The sequence below is a fragment of the Musca domestica genome, unplaced genomic scaffold (assembly GCF_030504385.1).
Source record: "Musca domestica strain aabys unplaced genomic scaffold, Musca_domestica.polishedcontigs.V.1.1 12, whole genome shotgun sequence".
NCBI classification, from domain to species: domain Eukaryota; kingdom Metazoa; phylum Arthropoda; class Insecta; order Diptera; family Muscidae; genus Musca; species Musca domestica.
In genome coordinates this window covers 14,422,414-14,445,971 of record NW_026712155.1, presented here as the reverse complement: position 1 = coordinate 14,445,971, position 23,558 = coordinate 14,422,414, and the positions used below count along the sequence as shown (strand labels likewise).

Sequence of the window (23,558 nt, the reverse complement as noted above, 5' to 3'; positions counted from 1 at the left end):
ATGTCGGTTCTCTCCTTCTGTTCTGGTAACTCCCACACAAAATGTTCACATTTTCAAAGAAATTAATTTACTGCACAGAAAGAGAAAGTATTATCCGATTTTGCTCCAACTTTGAAAAATCCTAATATTTTCATCATGGCTAGGTAAGGTGCTAAAATAAACAAATCAGTCCACTCCACTTTATAACTTTTATAAAATGTAATGTAAGTATCCGATTGTCTTCAAATTACACACATCACAATATTTTTATCAACCCAAGATCTGGTGTAAAGATGGTGTATATCGGTCCACTCCTTCTGGTGCCTCCCCCACAAAGGATCGAAATTTCGAATATTCATGAAGCTCATACAACGCGAAATTATCATCCGATTACATTCAGACTTGGCACATCTCAATATTTCCATCAACACAGGATCTGTTTGAAAGATGACAGAGATCGGATTCGGATCGGATTGCTTCTGGTACCTCCCCCACAAAGGGTCAAAGTTTAGAATAACAAAAACGATCATGAAATCCGAAATAAGTTTTCGGTTCCCTTCAAATTACACATATCGGAATATTTTTATTAACCCAAGGTCTGGTGTGAAGATGGAGTATATCGATCGACTCCTTTTGGTGCCTCCCCCACAAAGGGTCGAAATTTCGAATACTCATTAAGCTCATAAAACGCGAAATTAACATCCCATTCCATTCAGACTTGGCACATCTCAATATTTCCATCAACACAAGATCTCTTATAAAGTTGGTAAAGATCGAACCATTGCTTCTGGTACCTCCCCCACAAAGGGTCTAAGTTTGGAATAACAAAAACGATCATAAAATCCGAAACAAGTATTCGGTTCTCTTTAAATTACACATATCAGATAATTTTTATTAACCCAAGGTCTGATGTGAAGATGGTATATATCGGTCCACTCCTTCTGGTACCTCCCCCACAAATTGTCAAAATTTTGAATATCCATGAAGCTCATAAAACGCGAAATTAACATCCGATTTCATTCTATCGCGGTACATCCCAATATTTCCATCAACACAAGATCTGTTAAAAAGATCGTAGAGATCGGACCATTTCTTCTGGTACCTCCCCCACAAAGGGTCAAAGTTTTGAATAACAAAAACGATCAAAGAAAGCGGAATAAGCATCAAACTCTACTCAGATTTCACGAATACAAACATTATTGATAACACAATATCTGTTGTTATGATGATAAATATCTGCGAACCCCTTCTGGTACCTTACCCACATTGGGGCACAATTTCCAAAACTTATATCTGTCATACTTGCAAAACAAGTCGCCGATTCTTTACAACTTGCTTTATCTAAATATTTCTCTTAACCGGAGATCTAATAGGAATATGTAATTTATCGGAATTTATGATTTCGCATAAAAATGAAAATAAATGTTCGATTTTCTTCAAATTTTTGCACATACCAATATTTTTATCTGCATAGGCGAAGTATGAAGTATGGAACCTCACGCATATTTCCACATTTTCCAAAAATTTGCACATATCTCATATGAAGTATAGGAAGTAGTCGATACAGTTCAAATCTGGCACATTGTAATTCTTATATCAATCTTAGGTCAGATACGAAGAGGCCAACTGCTTCGGAATCTCCCCCATAAAGGGTCAACAATTTGAATAATCATAACCCGAGGCTGGGGGTATACATCTGTCGGGAAGACCTACTTTTAATATTTTCCTTGTTTTTATTGGCAATTTAAAATCGAACTCTTCCCGGAAAGAAAAATACAAAATGTTACTCCTCCATAAGCGAAAAGAAAATTCGAGATAAGAACCAATAAAATCAATAGCTTCTACTTAACAACAATAATAGAGACTATTAATTTAAAATGCAATGTTTTATTAATAAATTTTACCCTTTCGATTTGTTGATTATATTCTCCAGTCGCCTCCTTTATATATTTCAATTTAATCTTGGTTTCCCATTAATGAAAAATCTGCACTATTTCCACTTTTTAACACTTGAGCATTTTCCACTGAAATAATGTTTATTTGGACTGTGATAATTGTTTACATCTGTGATAGTTGCCACATCTATCACACGGTGGACAATCACATGTTTCTTACCCCCGATTGGGGTCATTGTAACAGTTATGTTACATTTAAATTCTACACCATTTCCATTGGGATATACAGAGTGAGATGAAAAAAAACTGCAACCAAATTCAGACTGCTGTCATTTCTAAGCCACTCGTCCGACAACTGTTAAAATTATTCCAGTGACAGCTCATTATATCGTTTACAAGCGTACAAAAGCATTTTGGTGAAAATTTTCCAGAAAAAAAGTTATTCGTGATGGAATTCAAGCGTGATAGTATGATTTCTTTATATTTGGCTGGAAAACCACAAGTGACTATCGGTAAAGCACTCCAGCATTTAAATGTGAATAAATCTTTTGTGTCTCGTACCATCGCTCGATACCGGGATACTGGTAGCGTAGCCCGATGTCAAGGGCGGAAGTGGATGGAAAAAACAGCAACATCAGCAGAAATGGTTCGAAAAGTAAAGAAGCGACTTGATCGAAACCCCCGACACAGTGGCCAAAAAAATGGCTCATGAGCTGAACATATCGCAATATTTCATTCGGCAAATATTAAAAAATGAGCTCGGGGTAAAGCCATTGAAAATCCAAAAGTGCAAGAACTTACACCGCAACAGAAAGAAATTAGACTCAAAAAAGCTAAAGAGTTGCTTCGCTTGGCCGAAAGTGGTGATGGCAAACTGCCGAATTTGGTTTTCTCCATTTCCGATGAGAAAACGGTTGGCCAACAGAAATCAAGCTCCGGCCATGGAGATGGTGTGGACCGCAACAACAGCCGATGGTCGCTCTCCGCTCGTGGCATCAGAATAAATGCCGAATATTATCGCGCAAATATCCTGTAGAGTGTATTAAAGCATTGGGCACGCAAACATTTTGGTCGCAGACACTGGACATTCAAACAGGACTCAGCACGCGCCAACCAAGAATGGTTACAAAATGAGGTTCATCGCTTCATTTCCAGCGCACAATGGCCACCAAAATCTCCGGATACCAATCCGTTGGACTATTGTATCTGGAGTATTTTGAAAAGCAAGTTTGCCACTAGAAAATACCAAAGTGTCGATCAACTCAAGCAAGCGCTTCGCCGTGAATGGTCCAAAATAACGCATAGCAACATTCGGGCAGCGTGTGACGTTTCATTGGCCGTTTGAAGGCCATAATTCGTGTCAAAGGTGACCAATTCGAACAAATCTAAACTTATTCTAAAATTTGATGTTATTTCCGATATTTTTTGCTTTCATTCAAAAAAATTTTTAAAAAAAAATGTAAAAATTATATATTGTTGCTGTTTTTTATCTCACGCTGTATATAATGGGCTCTGGACCGTACGGACAATATAACAACTTCATATAGCCACTTTAGAAGTTTTCACTCCAAAGCAATGCTATTTATTTGGACCAATACAAATACCTTAAGATTGAACTCCCCCCGTTGTTTTCAGAAAAACCAAAGAAATTTATTTATTTTTTTCTAATTTACTTAAATTACTTTATTTATTATTTCCTTTTATTTAGCAACAAACGTGTTTTACTTTTTCCTTTTTTTTGGCTAAATCAGTTCATAAAACTTAGTTTGTATTTTGTTCGAAAAAATCATCAATACTCTACTAATTTATCGCAAATTAGCCAATGTGTTTAAATGCTTTTTTTTATAAATATATTTCTTTTGTTTGTTTGTTTGTTTGAAAGTCAAGAGTTTGTTTGTTGGTTTGTTATGGTTAAACTTAAATATGATAATATGGATGCAGAATAATAAAAAAAGGGATTGCATTTGATAAGATTAAGATTATTTTGTAATTATTCAAATACAAATGGGGGAAGTAGTAAATTAAGACTAAAACATAGTGGACTACTATTTTGTTTTGTAAGTAGAAGAGGAAGGAGGAGGAGAAGTGAGTGAGTGATAGATTGTTGATTGATAAGTGAGGTGGCCCGTTCATAATTGTCTTCCAGGATCATCGCATGGTTTAGGTAGGTAATTGTGGTGTCTTCTTATATCCGTGTCGACGCCATTCTTTTCTTATTATTTGATATATATCTGTACATAGATTGTTGAGATGTTTCAATGGTGATGATGATACCTGCTGCCTTATACATATTTAGAAACGTTTAGAAATACCAAATAAAATGACTAAATAATTCTTAATCTATATTTTCATATCGTTGACATAGGCATCCAATTCGGCATCAAGCTCTTCAGCTGTGGGTGTTGTTTTATTGGCAGCACGGGGATTTCCTCCGGCCTTACGATTAGCAGGACCTCCACGACGTGGCCCACCACCACCAGCGGCTAAAATGTGAAACAAGAACAAGAATTGGTGAGTAAGGGATGTGTGATAAAAAGGTTTTCAAATTAACTTACCACCTCCTCTTCTATTTCCACCAACGGGTTGTCTTCTTCGGTTGGGACTGGGACCAGCATTGTTGCGCACAGGTGCTCTGGTTGCAGTGACGGCTGAGGCATCAGTCAGAAATTGTATACTCATTGGTCTGCCATCCAAAGGCACACCATTGTACTGTTTTATGGCTTTCAAAGCATCGGCGCGCCTTTCATAGACAACATCAGCGGTGCCTGTAATGAAAAAAAAACGAATATTAGTTTGAAATAGGTCATGGAATCAGAAAAAAATATATCTAAGTTCGTTGGAGATTACATTTTCCATCGAAAAAATCCTCGAAGATAACATTTCCAATAGAATTTCATCAGAGATGATTTTTTCCTACAGGAAAGTTCATCGGAGATTATTCATCAGGGATGATTTTTTTTTTTTCAAAGAAAAGGTCATCGGAGATGACTTTTATTCTAGAAAATGTCATCGGAGATTACTTTTGCTACAGAAAAGTTCATAGGAGATGATTTTTCCTGTAGAAAAGTTCGTCAGAGATGACTTCCTAAAGACATTTTCATCGAAGATAACTTTTCCTAAAGAAAATTTCATCGGATATGACTTTTCCTAAAGAAAAGTCCATCGGATATGACTTTTCCCAAAGAAAAGTTCATAGGAGATGACTTTTACGATAGAAATTTTCATCGGAGATAATTTTTCCTATAGAAAATGTCATCGGAGATGACTTGTCCTAAAGAAAAGTTCATCGGAGATGACTTGTCCTAAAGAAAAGTTCATCGGAGATGACTTTTCCTAAAGCAAATTTCATCGGAGATGACTTTTGCTAAAGCAAATTTCATCGGAGATGACTTTTCCTAAAGAAAAGTTCATCGGAGATGACTTTTCCTAAAGAAAAGTTCATCGGAGATGACTTTTCCTAAAGAAAAGTTCATCGGAGATGACTTTTCCTAAAGAAAAGTTCATCGAAGATGACTTTTCCTAAAGAAAAGTGCATGGAAGATGACTTTTCCTAAAGAAAAGTTCATCGGATATGACTTTTTCTAAAGAAGAGTTCATCGGAGATGACTTTTCCTAAAGAAAAGTCCATCGGAGATGATCTTTCCTAAAGAAAAGTTTATCGGATATGACTGTTCCTAAAGAAAAGTTCATCGGAGATGATTTTTCTTAAAGAAAAGTTCACCGGAGATGATTTTTCCTAAAGAAAAGTTCATGGGAGATGACTTTTCCTGAAGAAAAGTTCATCGGAGAAGACTTTTCCTAAAGAAAAGTTCACTTCTTGCTGATCGGAGATGAAACTTCCTTCTTCAGGAAAGAAAATTGAAAATTATTTTTCCAACTGAACACTGATGGCATTCCTGGAAAACTAATGGCTTTTCCTAAAAAAAATCTTCCAAATCTTTATTACAATTTCCACTTACCCAGTGATCTGCCCGAACGATCATAATGCACGGCGGCCTTCTTCACCGGCCCAAATTCGGTAAATAACTCCTTGATGTCCGAATCCGATACGCCATAATCCAAATTTGATACTAACAGCTTTGCCGAGTCCGTTGATTTCAAAATACCACGTTTAGGTCCATCGTACATGTCATGTTTCCAAGCGCTGTTTACATCGCCCTAGAGTGAAGTAGGAGTAGGTACAAGTTGCAACAGAAGTTCGACTTTTGTGTTTTGTTTGTTTGATTGATTGCTTTGTTATTGTACTAAAGGATTTTGTTTGTTTTGTTTTTTTGAGAAGAAAGCCTGGGCTTTTTTTTTTTTGATTTTGTGTACGATAAACTAAACTTTTTGGAGTTGACAAAACGGGGGAAGAATGCAGCGCTTGCAGATCGGATTAACACAGGAGAAATGTTTTAAAATGTGAAAGCCGGTCGGATGGATCGTTTTCTGCTTGGATGGATACTTTTGCTAAATAAAACGTAGCTAAATTCTAGAGAACCAACTCCCCCAACATTAGGGGTCGGGGGAGTATATGTTTTCAAAAAGAAAATATTTAGATTGCAAAATTTTTGTGGGGAAATGTTTGTAAATAGGTAGTAGAGTAACACAAGAACAGATTTTTTTGTTTGGTAAATACACATTACAAATAATGATGTAGCAGTTGCAGTTGTTATTGTTGTGGTTGATTCTGAAGATAACCTCTGGTCTAGCGTAGATTTAATTGCAAAATGCAAACAAGTCGAATAAGTGGGAGAAACGTTGCAGAGAACAAACAACAGCAACAACCATTGATGCCATTTGCCGTCATTTGATTTATCACGCACAATACGGTGTTGCCACATCATTCCGTTGTAATTCTCTCCGCTCATTCGCTCTTTTTTCTCGCTCTCTATATGTATTATTTTGGCATCTTCTTTACGTTTATTTCCTTTGCATTTTACGATCCCGTTATGAGGCCATTTTCTTTATAGTTTTGCAAAGGAAATGTTCTTCGTTAGAATGAATACCGTTGTTTGATTTGTTTGGGGATAAAAATGTTAAAAATTGCTTGAATTCAATGCAAATATCATCTGCCGCAGTTGTTGGCGATTGCTTCCTCTTGTTTGCCTCTCTTAGAGCACGCTCCTCAAAACGTTTGACAATGGGGTTTTTTCTATGTCATCAAGCCAGGTGTGAGCCATTTTGTTAACTCTTTCATTGTGATTTTGGTATTTGGTTTTAATGAAGAATTTCAATTTCATCATAGCTTTACCCTTGAGAATTTGGCTTTTTGAATTCCTCCAGCTCCGCGACCTTTAATTACACCGCCACCGCCAGGTTTACGTGGTGAAATTGGTGCACGACGGCCAGCACCACGACGTGCTCCCTGATTTGCACCGCCACCGCGTCTATTTGCTGCTGCACCACCGCGATTTCCACCAACTTTTTTATTTTGTCCACGATTGGATTTGATAATATCATCCAAACTCATTTCAATTTTATCCACCATCTTGTATTATTGTTTTCTTGCGTAACTGTACTGAATTGTGTGAAAAATAATTATTAAAAAACCCGTCTATTTTTACGCGGACAAAAAACGTAGCTGGTGATTTCACTCGCAAATGTTCGGAAATAAATGAAAAAACACGCTTGGTTAGCATTCAATTTGAATTGATAGCATCATCACCGACCGATTACTCTTATCGATTGTTATCGGTTACTTTGATAGAATGCGACCGGGTGACATGTGAAAAACAATCATACTTGGCAATAAGTCAATGAGAAACACTGGAATAATAATTTTTACCAAATGCATGTCTTAAATACGTTTCATTTATTAAAAAAATAAGTTGATCACTTTAATATTTCAATGTATTGTCATAATTTCAATCTCTGACATATCTCATTTATTACCGTACATGCATGGTAGAAGAATGCAGGTATATGCATCAATGCTTTGATTGATATGTCAAAAAAATTTTTAATGTTTTTTTTTTTTTTTTTAAATAAGTAGATTTTTATATGTTTCCTTATACGCACTTTTCAACAATTTTTACAAATTTCAATAATTTTTCGTTCAAAATGTTTAATTCCAAATTTGGTTTGACAGTTCAATGTTCCAGCAGCTGTGTCGATGCGACATGTACCCATGCAGGTGGATGCATGAATGTTTAAAAACATTGATATGCCAAAAATTTAAATGTTTTTGTCAAAAATAAGTAGATTCTTATTTATTTTCTTATACGAAGCCAAACGGAGGTTTTTATGATATGCATTTCTTCAACTGATTTTACAAATTTCAATAATTTTTTCATTAAAAATGTTCAATTTCAAAATTGGTGTGACAGGTCATTGTCCCAGCAGCTGTGTCGATGCGACTACCTGTATTTTTCTACAATGTTATGTATATGTTAATATTTATTCCGACGAAACTAAAAGCGCTGCCGCCGTCGTTGTACGTGACAACAGCCATATCGTCCGAAAATATCGATAGAAAAAACTATCAATCGAAAATAAAGCATCAATAGTATCGATATTACCATCGATTGGTTGTCACCTCTACTTTGCCAGCCTCTTGAAGTTCTTAAGTTATCCCTTTTAAAAGATATAAAAAGTGAAATAAATAAGTAAAAAAAACATGTTTATCGTTGCCATAACTGGAGGTATTGCTAGTGGGAAGAGTACAGTTAGCAAAGTTTTTCAAGACAATGGTATTCCCGTCATTGATGCAGATAAAATCGCTAGACAAAGTAAGATCCTAATCTGATGGCTGTTAATTAGGAAATGACCTACATTTGTATATTTGTTTTTATCATTTTTGCCTGTAGTTGTGGAGCCCGGCACACCCTGCTGGCACAAGATTAAAGAAGCTTTCGGCGATGAAGTGTTTTTGCCAACACGTGAAATTAATCGAGTGGCACTGGGAAAGGCCATATTCAATGACAAGGAGCTGAGAGGGAAACTTAATAAAATAACTCATCCTGTGATACATCGAACCATATTTAAGGAAGTTTTTAAGAATTTTATGACTGGCAAGGCATGGATTGTATTGGATTTACCCTTGCTGTTTGAAACCGGCATCTTAATGGATTTCATACATAAGATCATTTGTGTTACATGGTAGGTTTATAATTCAAGTATTGAGGATGTTATTAAATTCGGTTTCTTATTTCTAGCGATCCCGATAAACAATTAAAACGTCTAATCGAACGCAATGAACTTTCCGAAGAGGATGCCAAAAAACGCATCGAATCCCAAATGCCCTTGGAGAAGAAATGTGAGAAATCCCATTTCGTAATAGACAATAACGGCTCCATTGAAGAGACGCAGGCAGCGGCCCAACGCATTTGCAATATGATGAAGGAAAGTAAACAACATTGGCGCAATCGTTTGAGTCTTTTGGGTTTTGTTCTGGCCATTGTCTTTGTGCTGTACTATATCAACAAGATTTTTAGCATTTTTCCAAGTCTAGGTAGCATTAAAAACTAAATAAATTGTTATTCCATTTTGAAGCCAAATAGAATTTTTAGTCGCATTTAACAAAAAGTTGTAAAAAAGACAATTTGCTTTTAGGCTATAAATTAAATGTTTTATTATTTATGCAGTCCATTCACAATCCCATAATAATAAATTATACATGATTCTATTTGTTTTTTACAAGCTTATTTTAAATAAGATTAATACTCTTTCTTTTTCTACTAATTATTTGTTTCCGAAGGTAGCTCTTTTTCCATTTCGTCTTTTTTGTTTTGTTGCAAGCGCTCTTCCACCGCCTCGAGCCGCTTGTTCATGGCTCCCAATGAGTCTAGCAGACCTTTTTGTATTTCGCCATAACGTTTCATGGCCAAAATTAAACTTTCCTCAATCAACTCCGCTTGTTGGGCGAATTCCTTGTTGTCCTCATTAATTTGTTTTAATTTGTCCACACATCCGCCGGGAATGTTACGGAAATATTCTGCTCCCAACGTTGGCTCCAGCTCTTTTATACGTTCCAATTGTTGAAACTGGGTGTGCAAATCATTGGCCACAGCGTTTAGGTACACTTCCTTGGCTCGAACTTGTTGATTTTCTTCCAGGAAATGTGGATCCAAATAGGTTTCCAGTTCTTCACTACGATCTACAATTGTCTTGATTTTTTCACGCCCAGATATTGCTTCGTTGACAATGTTGTTGGCCGAAACCAAAGAGTCAACAACATTTTCGGCTGGTACCTTTGATGATTCACCGGTGTTGGCATCTTGGGGTACTCCCAAAATGCGTGTCAGTGTATCAATGCGTTTCTCTAGAATATCAAGAGCCTCCATGTTGCAAAGCAATGTTTATTATTTTTATTATTGTTGATTTTTTAAGAAAAATTTTATTTTGTTTCTTTTTTAGTCTCTTCGTATTGATTGATGTGACATCAGCAAGTTAGAAGGTGTGAGTATACATCTGCTTCTGTCAAACCAAAATGAAAGACGTCCCCAACAAAATAAATAAAAAATGTCAAAAAAGGAATGCCCGATAAAACATAAAGAGAAAGAAAAATCTCTGTTATTTACGAATGAGAAATGAGGAAGACGCAATCAGATAGAAGGATTCATTAAATGAGCCGCGGAACTAGTAATCAACCCGAGTTGACAGATAACAAAGCTCAACGATTATTCGGTGACGGCGGCTTTAAAGGTGTAAACAATGCATCGGCGGCGCACTTTCGTTTTTGTGGACGGCGGCAAAAACAAACGGTCAACACTAAAGTTAAGAGCATACACAGCGCAATAACAAGTTGTTCCCGCCAATTTTAAAAACTAGATGTAATGTCAAAAATTGTTAACACTATTTTGACCAATGTTTATATTTTGTTCTGTGATTTCAAGCACAATAATAGGTGTGTCTGATTACCCTAAAGTTTGTAACAATTGTTACAAATTGTTACTGGAAGTCGTCTGTTAACCCAAAAGTTCTGCAAAAGAGAGCGGTTGGAGAGAGAAATTTTGACAGTTCTTTCAGTGAGAGTTTGCAAATTCTTGCTGGAAAAATTTCTTCTTGCAATCACTTGCAACTCTTCTTCTCATTTATCGACATTCAATCAGATGTTTTCTATTGTTTGTTTATTTATTTTTGTGCTTTTAATTTGAAAATATTTTTTTGGAACTTGAAAGACTAATTGTTTTTGGAGAAAAACTTTAAAAAATGTGGAAAACGTAAATATTAATATGTAATAAGGAAATAAAAGACTATTTCCAACATTTTTATTTAAAAAACTTGTAAAATTAGTATTGCTTCCTTTTTTTCTCCTTATGGGGGACAAATTGGTTTGTTTTGACAAATCAGCTGATTAGTTGCAAGCTTCTGCAGGAATACCGTCTGTTTACTTTTCGCATTTTCATTGCAAAAGAGAATAAAACTACCTTACTCTCTCAGAAAGAAGTTACTGGACAATTCCTGCAGGAAAAGTAACCAGACACACCTAATACATGCAAATACAGACCCTTTATATTTTTTATATGGCCATGACTTGTTCGTACACTGACGGCTCAAAATGTAATCCAGCATTTTGATTACTATAAGGATGGGTATTTTTTGTACGGAACAAAAGTGGGCACAAAAATCACCTGCTCAACGAAATTTCAGTCAAGTTCTGGATTTTTTATATCATTTTCTGTTTTATTTTAATAATAAAATATAACAATTCATTTATCATTTCGTTGCTTTTGCTTCCAATCCAATTTTAGCTGATTAATATAAGTTTTGAATATTTCTTCTGCTTCCTCGTAGGCCTTGAGGTCCTCCGATGTCTTACTTTTGTTATATTTCGATCTTGCCTCATTGCGGCATTCAACAAGGCGTGTAGCTTCTTCACACCACCATGGCTTAGGCACAAACTCCAATTTTGGTTCTGGTTCACTTTCTTCGATACGTTTCCATGCTCTTTTCTTCTTGTTTATGCATGCCTTAAGGGCATTTTCGGCGTCCGCATATGCTTTCAGGTCAACGAACGAACTTGTCTTGTAATATTGATGTCTTGCCTTATTTCGGCAATTCATAAGATGTTCGACTTCCTCACACCACCACGGCTTGGGTACATATCGGTTCTCGGATGTGTCCCTCATATTTCCCTTAACACTTCTCTTGGGCTTTCCATTGTTTTTATTTGTTTCGTTCACATTATCTTTTTGGTTGTTTTCTTTTTCTTCGTTGTCTGAAGAATTTTCCAAGTGGTTATTTACATTTGTCGTGTTACCCTCTCCCCCTTGGTTTTCCTTAGATTCTTCCTGGTTGGCAGTATTTTCCATGTTTGTCTGGCCTTGATATTGTTGTTGCCTTTGTTGTTGTTTCCATTCCCATTTCAACTCGTTTTTGCACTTCCTAAATGCATTTCCTGCCTTCTTGTACTCCCTTAGATCATCAATATTTCCCGACTTGTTATATTTTTCCTTGGCCTCTTTCATTGAATTAAAGAGTTGTGTTGCCTCCTCACACCACCATGGCTTGGAAATATATTCTACATACTGTGTATTATATGAAGCATTGGTGTCCTTCTTCTTATTTCTTCGCTTTTCTTTCCACTCAAACTTCAAATCTTTTACGCCACACTCGTACGCTTTGAGTGCCTCCATGTACGTTTTGAAATCCTCATCTGTACCAGACATGTGGAATTTCATCATTGCTTCGTTTTTTGAGTTCAAGAGTTGGGTTGCCTCTTCGCACCACCACGGCTCTTTCACATTTGGAAGTCTCTTTTTATTACCCTGAGGCTTTTGGGTCTTCGGCTGGGCTTCCATTTTGGCATATGAATGTTGATGGAATATCTGGGCAAACAATTAAAAAGTTTACGATATTTAAGTGTTTGGTCTGTGGAGCTGAAAAGAAATAAATGGCTCAACATAGGCCAAAGTCAAAAAACTTTTTCAAATTATGTTGGAACTTATGTCCTCAGCTTAAAATTTGTGGAAAGGCAAATCGGAAGAAAAAAAGTTGCAAAATCGTCTTCAAGTTTTTTACCAGAATCAAAAAAGCCGCTTTATTAACCGGTTATAGGTTACTTTATGAATTTAGTCACTTGGTAGAAGAATACAGGTAGAGGCATCAAAGCTTGGGAACATTGATATGTCAAAATTTGGAATTGTCAAAAATGAGTAAACTTTGATATGTTTTCTAATGCGACGCCTATCGGACGTTGTTATGACACGCATTTTTCAACAATTTTTATAAATTTCAATATTTATACTCTACACGATAGTACGGAGGGTATATTAAGTTTGTCATTCCGTTTGTAACACCTTGAGATATACATTTTAAACCCCACGGAGTATATATATTATTGATCAGCATAAAATTCTACACCGATTTAGCCATGTTCGTCCCTCTGTGGAGATCACTCTAGCTTCCGAACGAATTGAAGTAGATTGATAAAACTTTACTGAAATGTATATTATGTCTGCAGAACTTTTGGTATTGAAAATGGGAGGTGCACCTTTTGGTATAGCCCCCATATAACGCCACCCGATATTCGGTATTTTGTTGATTTTAGCTACATTATTCACCGGAATTGTTTCAAATTTTGTATTTTATGTTCGTTTTGGGTGCTACAGCCTATGACAGAAAATTGTCTGTGCAGGTCCACGTCTTCGTACAGCCCCCATATAACGGTACCTTCCGATATTCGGTATTTCGATGATATTAGCGACATTATTCAATGGAAATGTTTTAAATTTGGTATTTAATGTTCGTAATGGATACTATAGCCTATGACAGAAAATTGTCTGTGCAGGTCTACGTCTTCCCCTACATCCCGATATTCGGTATTTTGATGATTTTAGCTACATTATTAATTTTCGCATTTGAATATTGTAATGACTTATGGCAAAAGTTACCTATGCAGGTCCATGACGTCGTATAGACCCTAATATAACAGCTACATTCGGGTTTTTTTAAGATTTTAACATAGTTAGTTTACGGATTTTATTGTCTTTGAGAATTGCCAAATTCATTCCAAATGGTGGAAGCAATTCAAAGTTATTTTTAAGATTTTGAATACCCTCCACCATTTGGAACGAATTTATCAGTTCTCCAAAAAATATTAAATATAAATATATAAATAATTCTGTTAAAATCTTACAGCATTTTTACTTGTTTTTCATTCAAAATTTTCACTTCCAAAATTGGTTTGACAGTTCATTGTACCAGCAGCTGTGTCGATGCGACTACCTGTATTCGTAAATGAGCTCCAAAATTGTGACAGCTCATTATTGTGCTGTGTTGATGTCCCTACCTGTAACATTTCAGCATGAGTCGTTGTTATGTTACCATTCCCATACTAAAAATAACATTGGTTCATCTCCTTCATTATCACCTTCCAATCTACAAAGCTGCTATTACAATGAAATGTCAAAACAATTCTGGTTTTGATAAAATTTCAAGAAATTCTACAATATTTTTGACAATTAAAGCTATTTAAATTGATGAAATGTCAAGAAATTCTACAATATTTTGACAATTCACAAGATCTGGTGCAATTACCAGCATTCTTCTATCGTTCATTTACCATTTCTTGGTAACTATCGATTAAAATATCGACTTTAGTGATTTCCTCTCTGTCATAATAGTGTTGTTTTTTTCAGTGTACTCTACTTGTCACGCGCAGTAACCACAGCAATAGTTAACGGTTACTCTGTATACCTAACAGCACTGACAGTAATAATTTTCATTTTCTCTTCTGATAATGTATTGAGTCCGTGAAATTAATTAATTGTTCCATCAAAAATAATAGTTTAGAGTATAAAACAAAACAAATAATTATTAAAAGAAAGTGGTCATGTAATTCGTGGAAGAGAATTAAAACGAAAATAGTTCATCAAAAGAACAAACAAATAAAAATTGTATACAACTACTATTCGTCTACGTAGACACAAAGCAAAGCAAAGCAAGCAGCCAACAAACACCCTCATCAGATACATTTTACCAAGAACGCTGCTGGCTGCCACCGCTGCTGCGACTGCTGTTTACTACTGACATTGTACACTGTATGTGAGTTTGTCGTCTGTCGGATAAGAAAGAAAAAAGAAGAGCTAGAAAAAAAGTTAGAGCTAATAAAACGGCAAGAAGAGGCACACGCACACACACACCTTCACGACTACCACACTAAGTACAGAAACAACGAAGACGACCTAAAAAAGAGAAACTCATTACATATTCCAATCATGGATGATACCAGTATACAGGACAAGGAACGCTATGCCAGTCGAGAGAATCATTGTGAAATCGAACGCAGAAGACGGAACAAAATGACGGCCTACATTACGGAATTATCCGATATGGTGCCGACCTGCAGTGCTTTGGCCAGGAAACCGGATAAGCTGACCATCCTGAGAATGGCCGTGGCCCACATGAAGGCCCTTAGGGGCACGGGCAATACCAGCAATGATGGCACCTATAAACCATCATTCCTCACCGATCAGGAATTGAAACATTTAATACTGGAGGCAGCCGATGGTTTCCTTTTCGTTGTAAGTTGTGACTCGGGCAGAATTATTTATGTCTCCGATTCGGTGACACCTGTATTGAATTATACCCAAAGTGATTGGTATGGTACCAGTCTGTATGAGCACATACATCCCGATGATCGTGAGAAAATCCGTGAACAACTTTCCACACAGGAGTCACAGAATTCGGGCAGGATATTGGACCTGAAGTCGGGCACTGTGAAAAAGGAGGGCCATCAATCTTCGATGCGTCTGAGCATGGGAGCCCGCCGTGGCTTTATATGCCGAATGCGTGTGGGAAATGTTAATCCCGAGACTATGGTGGCCGGTCATTTGAATCGTTTGAAACAGCGCAACTCCTTGGGTCCCTCACGCGATGGCACCAATTTTGCTGTGGTCCACTGTACGGGTTATATTAAAAATTGGCCACCAACTGAAATGTTCCCCGGCGTACATATGGAACGGCCCGATGATGATATGCATGGATCTCACTGCTGCCTGGTGGCCATTGGCCGGCTACAGGTTACATCCACAGCCTCAACAGATGTCACAAATGCCAACAATCAATCCGAATTTATAACCCGTCATGCGGTGGACGGCAAGTTCACATTTGTCGATCAACGGGTGATGAATATTCTGGGTTATACACCACCCGAGCTGTTGGGTAAAATATGCTATGATTTCTTCCATCCCGAAGATCAGTCACACATGAAGGAGAGTTTCGAACAGGTGCTGAAACAAAAAGGCCAGATGTTCTCGTTGATGTACCGTGCCCGGGCCAAGTCGGGTGAATATGTTTGGCTGAGAACTCAAGCCTACGCCTTTCTCAATCCCTACACCGATGAGGTGGAGTACATTGTGTGCACAAATAGTTCCAATAAAACATCGCTGCATACGGCGACGGGCCATGATAACAATAATCCGGAACAACAGGAACATGTCTATGTAACACCCGGTGTGGATTACACCCTGCAAGGTAGACGTGATGTTACACCTGCTGGCACAGCCGCAGATCCAAATATGTATGCTCCACACAATATGATACCCACCAATGCTGGTCCGCCTCATCTGTCACAACAGGCCGCAAATCAAACACCACAAAATGTACAAAGACCATCGTCAGCACAAAATCCGGTACCCTATAGCTATGATGCCACTCATTCTCCGTTGGCTTATAATACAGCCGCTGGGGGACCATCTCCCAATACGGCACACATGGCAAAGATACCCAAAGCAAATTCATCGCCCACACCCCAACATCCAAGCAATTGGCCATTAAGACCACCGCCACATCAGCAACAACAGCCCGTGACCGAAGGCTATCAGTATCAGCAAACAAGTCCGGCCCGTTCCCCTAGTGGCCCCACTTATACTCAGCTAAGTGCTGGCAATGGACGCCAATCGACGGCAGCAGCCTATCAGACGGGTCCGGCCCAAGCACCTCCACCACACGGTATGTGGGATTGGCAGACGGCTCAACATGCACCCCACCCAGGTGCTCATCCCCACCATGCTGCTACCCATCCACATGCCACACATCCAGTGCATGCTCATGTTCCGGGCCAACAACCCCCACAGCAAGGTCAGGAATTTTCCGATATGTTACAGATGTTGGATCAAAGTGGAACGGGGACATTTGAAGATTTGAACATAAACATGTTCAATACACAATTCGAATAGGAAGTATGCTGGTGCGAGAGGAGATGAACAAATGACGTATTTTATTGCTATTTTTTTCTAAATTAGATTCAGTATCAGTAAGGCAGCCCCGAATAAAACGAAAATATTTAGTATGTAAGTCTCATCACCCTTTTTTTCTAAAAAGAAAATAATCTATGTATGTAAAATGGAAAAATATATAAAAAAAAAAAACAAAAAAAAAAACCTTTTGAGTTTCTTTCAGTTTTTGTTTTTCTGCATCAGCAGTTTTTGTAGATCAAAGTCATTTCATGGGGGAATTTTCATCATCATCAGTTTTTATTGGAAATGAAAATACTTTTGATTTAGTAAATTTCAGAATACTTTCATCCAAAGGGCGGGTTGGAGGCAGTAGACTTCAAATAAACAAAAAACATATATCGCTTCTACACAGTAAATAAACATTCGATCTGATTATAGGAACATCCCACGTTTTTTAAAAAATAAATAACAAAAAAACTAAATTATTCGAATTGTGATTTCGAGACATCACTATCCACATTTGTATCCGTAACATCGGGCACCGAATTGTCACCAACATTTCTAGCCCTTTTGATGGCTTGCTTGTAGTCACGGTAACGAGGTCGTTTTGTTGCATGTTGTTGCTCAGATTCACTTTCGCTAGTGGTCGTAGTTATATTACCGCCTCCCACAACACTATAAAAAGACGTTTGCCCATCTTCTTCATTATCACTTTCCAATTCTGATGATAAAGCAGCTTCACGACGTTTACGGGCATTGAGCCATGCTGTCATTATTTTATTCATTTGGGGCTTTTCCTTTACCATTTCAATGGGTTTGTTACATTTGTCGGATTTATTGCGAGAATTATTGACTAAATTTGATACTTGATGCCACTGCAGTTGGGTACATGGACGTAGTGTGGCTAAGGCTTGCTCATCGCTAACATTTTTGAAATCCAACCATGTCTGGAAATGAGAACACGTTAACATAATATTAAAAATCTGATTCAACTTCATTCTTACATTAAGTTGTTCCTCTGTCTCCAATATGGCTGGCATGCGATAATGTAACCAGGACATTATTTTCGATGATTCAAATGTAATAATACTATAACTATAGATTTTATCGCCCTGATCATCTTCCCACACATCAAATATGGCTGCCATCTTTAGGAGATTTACATCTTCCGGTTGCCAGGTATTGCGATCATATATCTTAATGTCAGCCTTTTGGGGCATATACAACAAATGAGCTGCTCTCTCGGAGGGTTTTGACGACTTTGTGGTTTGCCATTCATAGAAACCTTCATTTTTACAGGGTTAGTAAAATGTTTATACTTCAAAAAAATAAAAGAAAAATCATAATCCACCTACCTTCACATACAACAGCACAACGCTGGCCCCGACGAAAAGGACCCCGAAACAATTTGGAATTTAACATATGTTCCAGACGACAATTGTTGGTTGTCAGACCATGTTTACGATAATCGCCTTTATGCCAGAACGGTATCATACCCCACATCATGGGGACAACAACACGGGAACTTTTCATACTTTCTGCCTCTTCTTCGTCGTAAAAATGATATTTGGATACCAAGACGGGCGTAATATCCGTGGGAGCTATGTTATAGGAGGGAATGTATTTTCTGTCACAGTTGAATTCCGAACGCCATTGTGGTTCCACCAGACAATTGTCATGTTCCATTTGATCCACTTGATTACATTCTGCCTGATTTTCTTTAGACGTTTTAGTGGTCTTTGGTTCTTTGTAGCGACATGCCTTTAAGATGTCACAGGGTTCCAAGGTTCTACATTTAAAAATATTAAAACAAGAAAACATCAATGCCTAATCATTACACATATTCCAATGACTTACAAGCATGTTCGTCCGCACATTTGGTATAAAATTTGGAATATTAGGAGCGCCAACAGACAACCAGGAAACCAACCGCCAATATAAATGTAAGGGCTCCAAAAATCTAAAAATGGCAGGAGATAGGGTTTACGAAATCGACTTTGGCTCCCTATAAAGTGATTAGTTAAAATATGCTCTGTTACAGAATCTGCTATTCCTGGAAAAGAGCAATAGATACTTCAGTTTGGAGTCTCATTCCTGTAATCTTAGTTTTTGGAAAGAAATCTAGAAAAGGGTGCCCTAAAATACTTTATGTGTTACCATCTCACAGAGCACAAAAATATTCCAACGGCGTCCACAATTGTCGCCGCCGTTGCATACGCCAAACAACCACACTTTGTATTCTTCAAATAACATTGTTAGTAAACGCTTTGGAGCGGCTTGTTTTATACATTAAAGAAATACTTTAAATTAACCAAATAAATCAAGATGGGCGATCGTTACAATATCCACAGTCAATTGGAACATTTACAGAGCAAATACATTGGTACCGGCCATGCAGACACATCAAAATACGAATGGCTAACAAATCAACACCGCGACTCATTGGCCAGTTATATGGGCCATTACGATATGTTGAATTACTTTGGCATCGCTTTGAATGAAACCAAGGGAAGAGTAAGATTTGATTTAATGGAGCGCATGTTACAGCCATGTGGACCACCACCAGAGAAAATGGATGAATAAAAATTTAATAATTGAATAGAATGTGAATTAATGTTTTTGTTTCTTTTCTTTTTTGGAGGCATACAAAATTAGTGTTGCATACTTTCTGAGTACCAAAGTACTCGGTACAAGATAACTGATGTCGGGTGTACGTTCTAATTCTAAAATGTTAGGGTCAAAATTGTAAGCTGGGACTTTTTCAGTATTAATTAAAAGGAAATTGGTTAAAAAGGCTACTTTGTTCCAAAAAGAACTGATAGACTTGAAAAATATGCGAGAGTGGGAAATAAGCAGATCAATCAAAAATTGAGGGAGATTACTTTTTGAAATGTTATAAGCTCCGATCTGCATTTTCTGAAAGTAGATCTTCTTTCAAAATCGTTGTGCCTGACAATATTTTTGTACAGTTGATTTTAAAAGAATTTTGGCCTGCTAGGGCATTTATTAAAGAATTTGTGGAGAGATCCGATAATTTAGCTCATTTGCCTCTTAGACCAGACTCGGTGCCAAAAAACTAAATGACTCATTTTCTATCTGCTATCAGAATGTAAGGGGGCTTAATACAAAATTAACCAGTTTATATACTGATAGCATTGGTTTCAATTATAATGTATTGGTTTTCTCCGAAACTTGGTTAAAAACATCTATATTAAATAGTGAAATATTATGTTCAAAATATCAAATATTTAGAAAAGATCGTGTTTGTAAAAAAGGTGGTGGCGTCCTTATTGCAGTTGATACCAAATATACCACTAATTTAATTGATCTAAATGATTTTCTTGATATAGAATTTGTTTGTGTTTCCATTGAATTGGGCAAATCTAAATTGTTTGTAACTTGCTCTTATATTCCCCCCTCATCTTCACTTGACATTTATAATCAGCATTTATCAGAAATAAATTTAATTACTGAAAAAATGAAAGATTCCGATCGCATTCTGATCCTTGGTGATTTTAATATGCCCTCCATTAAATGGCTTCCAATGCCAGATTCTGAAGCTTTGATTCCTTTGCCATCTGAAATGAACAGTACCCAGTATACATTTGATGTTGTAAATAGTTTGTGTGACTTAAATCTTTATCAAATAAACAGTGTAAAAAATTCGCATGGCAAAATTCTTGATTTGGCGTTTGTAAATATAACACAGCATTTTGATATATTCAGAATTCCTCCAATATGCACTCCTGAAGATATATACCATCCAACTTTATATATCTCCATGACTCACAGTTATGTAATTGAAGAAAGTCAGTCCGACTCATTTAAAACTGTCCTTAATTACAAAAAAACTAATTTTCGAAAACTTAATACTCTCATTTCCTCCATAAATTGGGCTTCTGTGTGCCTGTGTAACAGCCATACAGATTTAGAATATGTAATTGATCAATTTTATGATATTTTAAATAGATTTAAACTGGAATGTGTTCCAACCACTAGAGTTAAAAATTCAAATAAATATCCATGGATAACCCCTGAGTTATCAAGTTTAAAAAATTCTAAAAATAAGCTTTTTCGTAAATATAAAAAATCAGGCTTAACAATAGACTATACTAATTACTCTGTTGCTAGATCTAAATATACTTTAGAGTCTCGACGATTGTATAATCTTTACCTAGACAAGATTAAAAATAATGTTAAATCCAATCCTAAATCTTTTTATGATTTTGTTAATCTAAAACGAAAAGTTTCCTCAAAGCCCTCAGTATTGAAATATAACAATAAAGAATTTGTCACAGGCACAGATATTGCTGAATGTTTCGCAGATTTTTTTGCCACAACCTATTCCAGTACATCTTGCCAAATTAAAGATTCGTATCCTTATAAGTTATCACAGGCTGATCAAATTTGTATGCCTTTTCTACAACGTCATGATGTGTCCAACAGTCTGCGTAGTTTAAAATCGATTAAATGTCCAGGACCGGATGGCGTACCTAATATAATTCTTAAATATTGTTCAGAAACATTAGCACTTCCGTTAACTATATTGTTTAATTATTCACTTAAATTTGGTCACTTTCCTACTTTTTGGAAAAAATCTTATATTATACCTTTACATAAGTCTGGTAGTCTTACTAATGTGTCAAATTATAGAGGAATTGCAAAATTAAGTGCCATACCAAAATTGTTTGAAAAATTAATTACTGCAGTAATTTCACAGAAAATTCAATCTATATTGAGTCCATATCAGCATGGTTTTCGTAGTGGTCTTTCAACTACAACAAATCTTATAGAATTTACGTCAACAGTAATAAAAGGATTTGTTCAGCGTAAACAAACTGATACAATTTATACCGATTTTAGTAAAGCTTTTGATAGGGTTAACCATGAACTCCTAATATATAAATTAAATTATATGGGTTTCAACACAAACTTAGTCAAATGGATATCATCTTACTTACAAAATAGATCACAACTAGTTTTGTTTGAAGGGTATCTATCCAAAACGATTAACGTTCCATCGGGTGTTCCGCAAGGAAGTCACCTTGGACCGGTCCTCTTTCTTTTATTTATCAACGATTTACCTAATTCCATAAATTACTCGAAATTGTTAATGTACGCAGATGATGTTAAATTATTCATTTCCCATAATTGTGATAAACGAGCGAGTTTACTACAAAACGATTTAGATAGCCTTTTTAAATGGTGCACGTTAAATTGTATGGAGTTAAATTTAAGCAAATGTAAGCATATGTGCTTCTCCAGATCTTCTTCTCTGATATTAAAATATAATATTGACGGTCATTCATTATCAACTGTAGATTCATTTGTTGATCTTGGCTTCTTGATGGATCCAAAATTAAATTTTAATAGCCATGTAATAACAATGGTAAATAAAGCAAATGGTGTTTTAGGTTTTGTTAAACGGTGGGCCAAAGATTTTTCTGATCCATATATAACAAAACAGTTATTTACGTCTCTTGTTAGACCTATATTGGAATACGGTTCTGTTGTATGGGATCCTCAATATGCAATATACTCAGATAAAATAGAATCCGTGCAAAAACAATTTCTGCTATTTGCCTTACGAGGTTTACATTGGAATAGTGATTTTGTTTTGCCTTCTTATGCTAGCAGGCTAAAATTAATTAGATTGCCTACACTTAAAAGCAGACGTATTATGTTGAACTCCATGTTTGTACTAAAAATATTAAATGGTAATATACCCTCAGATTTTCTGATTTCATCTATTAGAATTAATGTTCCGTTTAGATCTAGTAGATACTACCAATTATTATATACTGATTTTCACCGCACGAATTATTCAATGGGCGAACCTCTTAGTAAAATGTGTGTTGACTTTAATTCTGTGTACTGTAATGTAGATTTTGGTATGAGTTTAGAAGTTATTAAATCTAGAATAATTTTATTTTTAAACAATTAACATACATGTTTTATTATTTGACAAACTAGCTGATGAATTAAATTCTGTAGCTGGTTTTAAATTTCCTACTGAATTCCCATTATGATGCGGATCATGATGTGTACGCGATCCCTCCGTAAAGGGAGGTCGCCCCCTCGGTCGGCAGGGGTGGGAATGTGAGGCGTGGGAACGTTCGGAAAAAAAAAAAAAAAAAAAAAAAAAAAAAAAAAAATGATAAAAATAAACTAAATTTGCCAAAATTATCGTCCGATATTTCTATCTAATGTTCTGTTCCAGAACCTTCAAGAATCTACTGGTTTTGCAATTTTCTCCCACATTATAAAGGGAAAATCGGTTATCGTAGTAAAAACTTTTACATTCTTGCGGTTCTGGAACAGGCCACACATGTTTTAATTCGCTTTTACCTTGAACAGAGAGGGAATGTGAAAAGATTAGAGGAAAGCCAATTGCTCTACTCAGGATTTGAAAGAATCTACTCTTTTTCCAATTTGTTTCGATATCATAAAGGGATTCTTGCAAGTACAGAAACAGAGCAAATGGCATACAACTTAAATATAAGCAAAACTGTAATTTACAGATTTACCGAAAATACGACGTACTCGGCGACGTTTTTCAAAACTTACCGTAGTGGGGAAA

The 23,558-nt window shown here is 36.3% G+C and overlaps 7 protein-coding genes across 7 annotated transcripts; 3 read left to right on the top strand and 4 right to left on the bottom strand.

The window, feature by feature from the left end:
• Positions 1-3,775: 3,775 nt before the first annotated feature.
• On the bottom strand, positions 3,776-7,480 carry LOC101895626 (THO complex subunit 4). Its single transcript, XM_005189774.4, has 4 exons — positions 7,108-7,480; positions 5,834-6,032; positions 4,430-4,639; positions 3,776-4,357 (listed from the first exon to the last, which is right to left on the bottom strand). Exons 1-4 carry the CDS (start codon positions 7,342-7,344, stop codon positions 4,215-4,217), a joined length of 789 nt encoding a protein of 262 aa, XP_005189831.1. The 5' UTR covers positions 7,345-7,480; the 3' UTR covers positions 3,776-4,214.
• An 875-nt stretch (positions 7,481-8,355) lies between these two features.
• On the top strand, positions 8,356-9,480 carry LOC101895447 (dephospho-CoA kinase). The gene is made up of 3 exons (XM_005189773.4): positions 8,356-8,584; positions 8,663-8,954; positions 9,011-9,480. Exons 1-3 carry the CDS (start codon positions 8,473-8,475, stop codon positions 9,321-9,323), a joined length of 717 nt encoding a protein of 238 aa, XP_005189830.1. The 5' UTR covers positions 8,356-8,472; the 3' UTR covers positions 9,324-9,480.
• LOC101895276 (Dynactin subunit) lies at positions 9,397-10,407 on the bottom strand. The gene has a single exon (XM_005189772.4). The coding sequence runs from the start codon at positions 10,136-10,138 to the stop codon at positions 9,533-9,535; it is 606 nt and encodes a 201-aa protein (XP_005189829.1). The 5' UTR covers positions 10,139-10,407; the 3' UTR covers positions 9,397-9,532.
• A 1,045-nt stretch (positions 10,408-11,452) lies between these two features.
• Positions 11,453-12,869, bottom strand: LOC105262253 (uncharacterized). The gene is made up of 2 exons (XM_011296788.3): positions 12,721-12,869; positions 11,453-12,625 (listed from the first exon to the last, which is right to left on the bottom strand). The coding sequence occupies exon 2, from the start codon at positions 12,596-12,598 to the stop codon at positions 11,507-11,509; it is 1,092 nt and encodes a 363-aa protein (XP_011295090.3). The 5' UTR covers positions 12,599-12,625; positions 12,721-12,869; the 3' UTR covers positions 11,453-11,506.
• A 1,634-nt stretch (positions 12,870-14,503) lies between these two features.
• Positions 14,504-17,167, top strand: LOC101895103 (aryl hydrocarbon receptor nuclear translocator homolog). The gene has a single exon (XM_005189771.4). It carries the CDS (start codon positions 15,017-15,019, stop codon positions 16,976-16,978), a length of 1,962 nt encoding a protein of 653 aa, XP_005189828.2. The 5' UTR covers positions 14,504-15,016; the 3' UTR covers positions 16,979-17,167.
• A 76-nt stretch (positions 17,168-17,243) lies between these two features.
• Positions 17,244-19,092, bottom strand: LOC101894943 (abasic site processing protein HMCES). Its single transcript, XM_005189770.4, has 4 exons — positions 18,836-19,092; positions 18,334-18,767; positions 17,983-18,263; positions 17,244-17,925 (listed from the first exon to the last, which is right to left on the bottom strand). Exons 1-4 carry the CDS (start codon positions 18,853-18,855, stop codon positions 17,461-17,463), a joined length of 1,200 nt encoding a protein of 399 aa, XP_005189827.1. The 5' UTR covers positions 18,856-19,092; the 3' UTR covers positions 17,244-17,460.
• Positions 19,093-19,203: 111 nt separating this feature from the next.
• Positions 19,204-19,588, top strand: LOC101894777 (splicing factor 3B subunit 5). The gene has a single exon (XM_005189769.4). The coding sequence runs from the start codon at positions 19,304-19,306 to the stop codon at positions 19,559-19,561; it is 258 nt and encodes an 85-aa protein (XP_005189826.1). The 5' UTR covers positions 19,204-19,303; the 3' UTR covers positions 19,562-19,588.
• Positions 19,589-23,558: the final 3,970 nt, after the last annotated feature.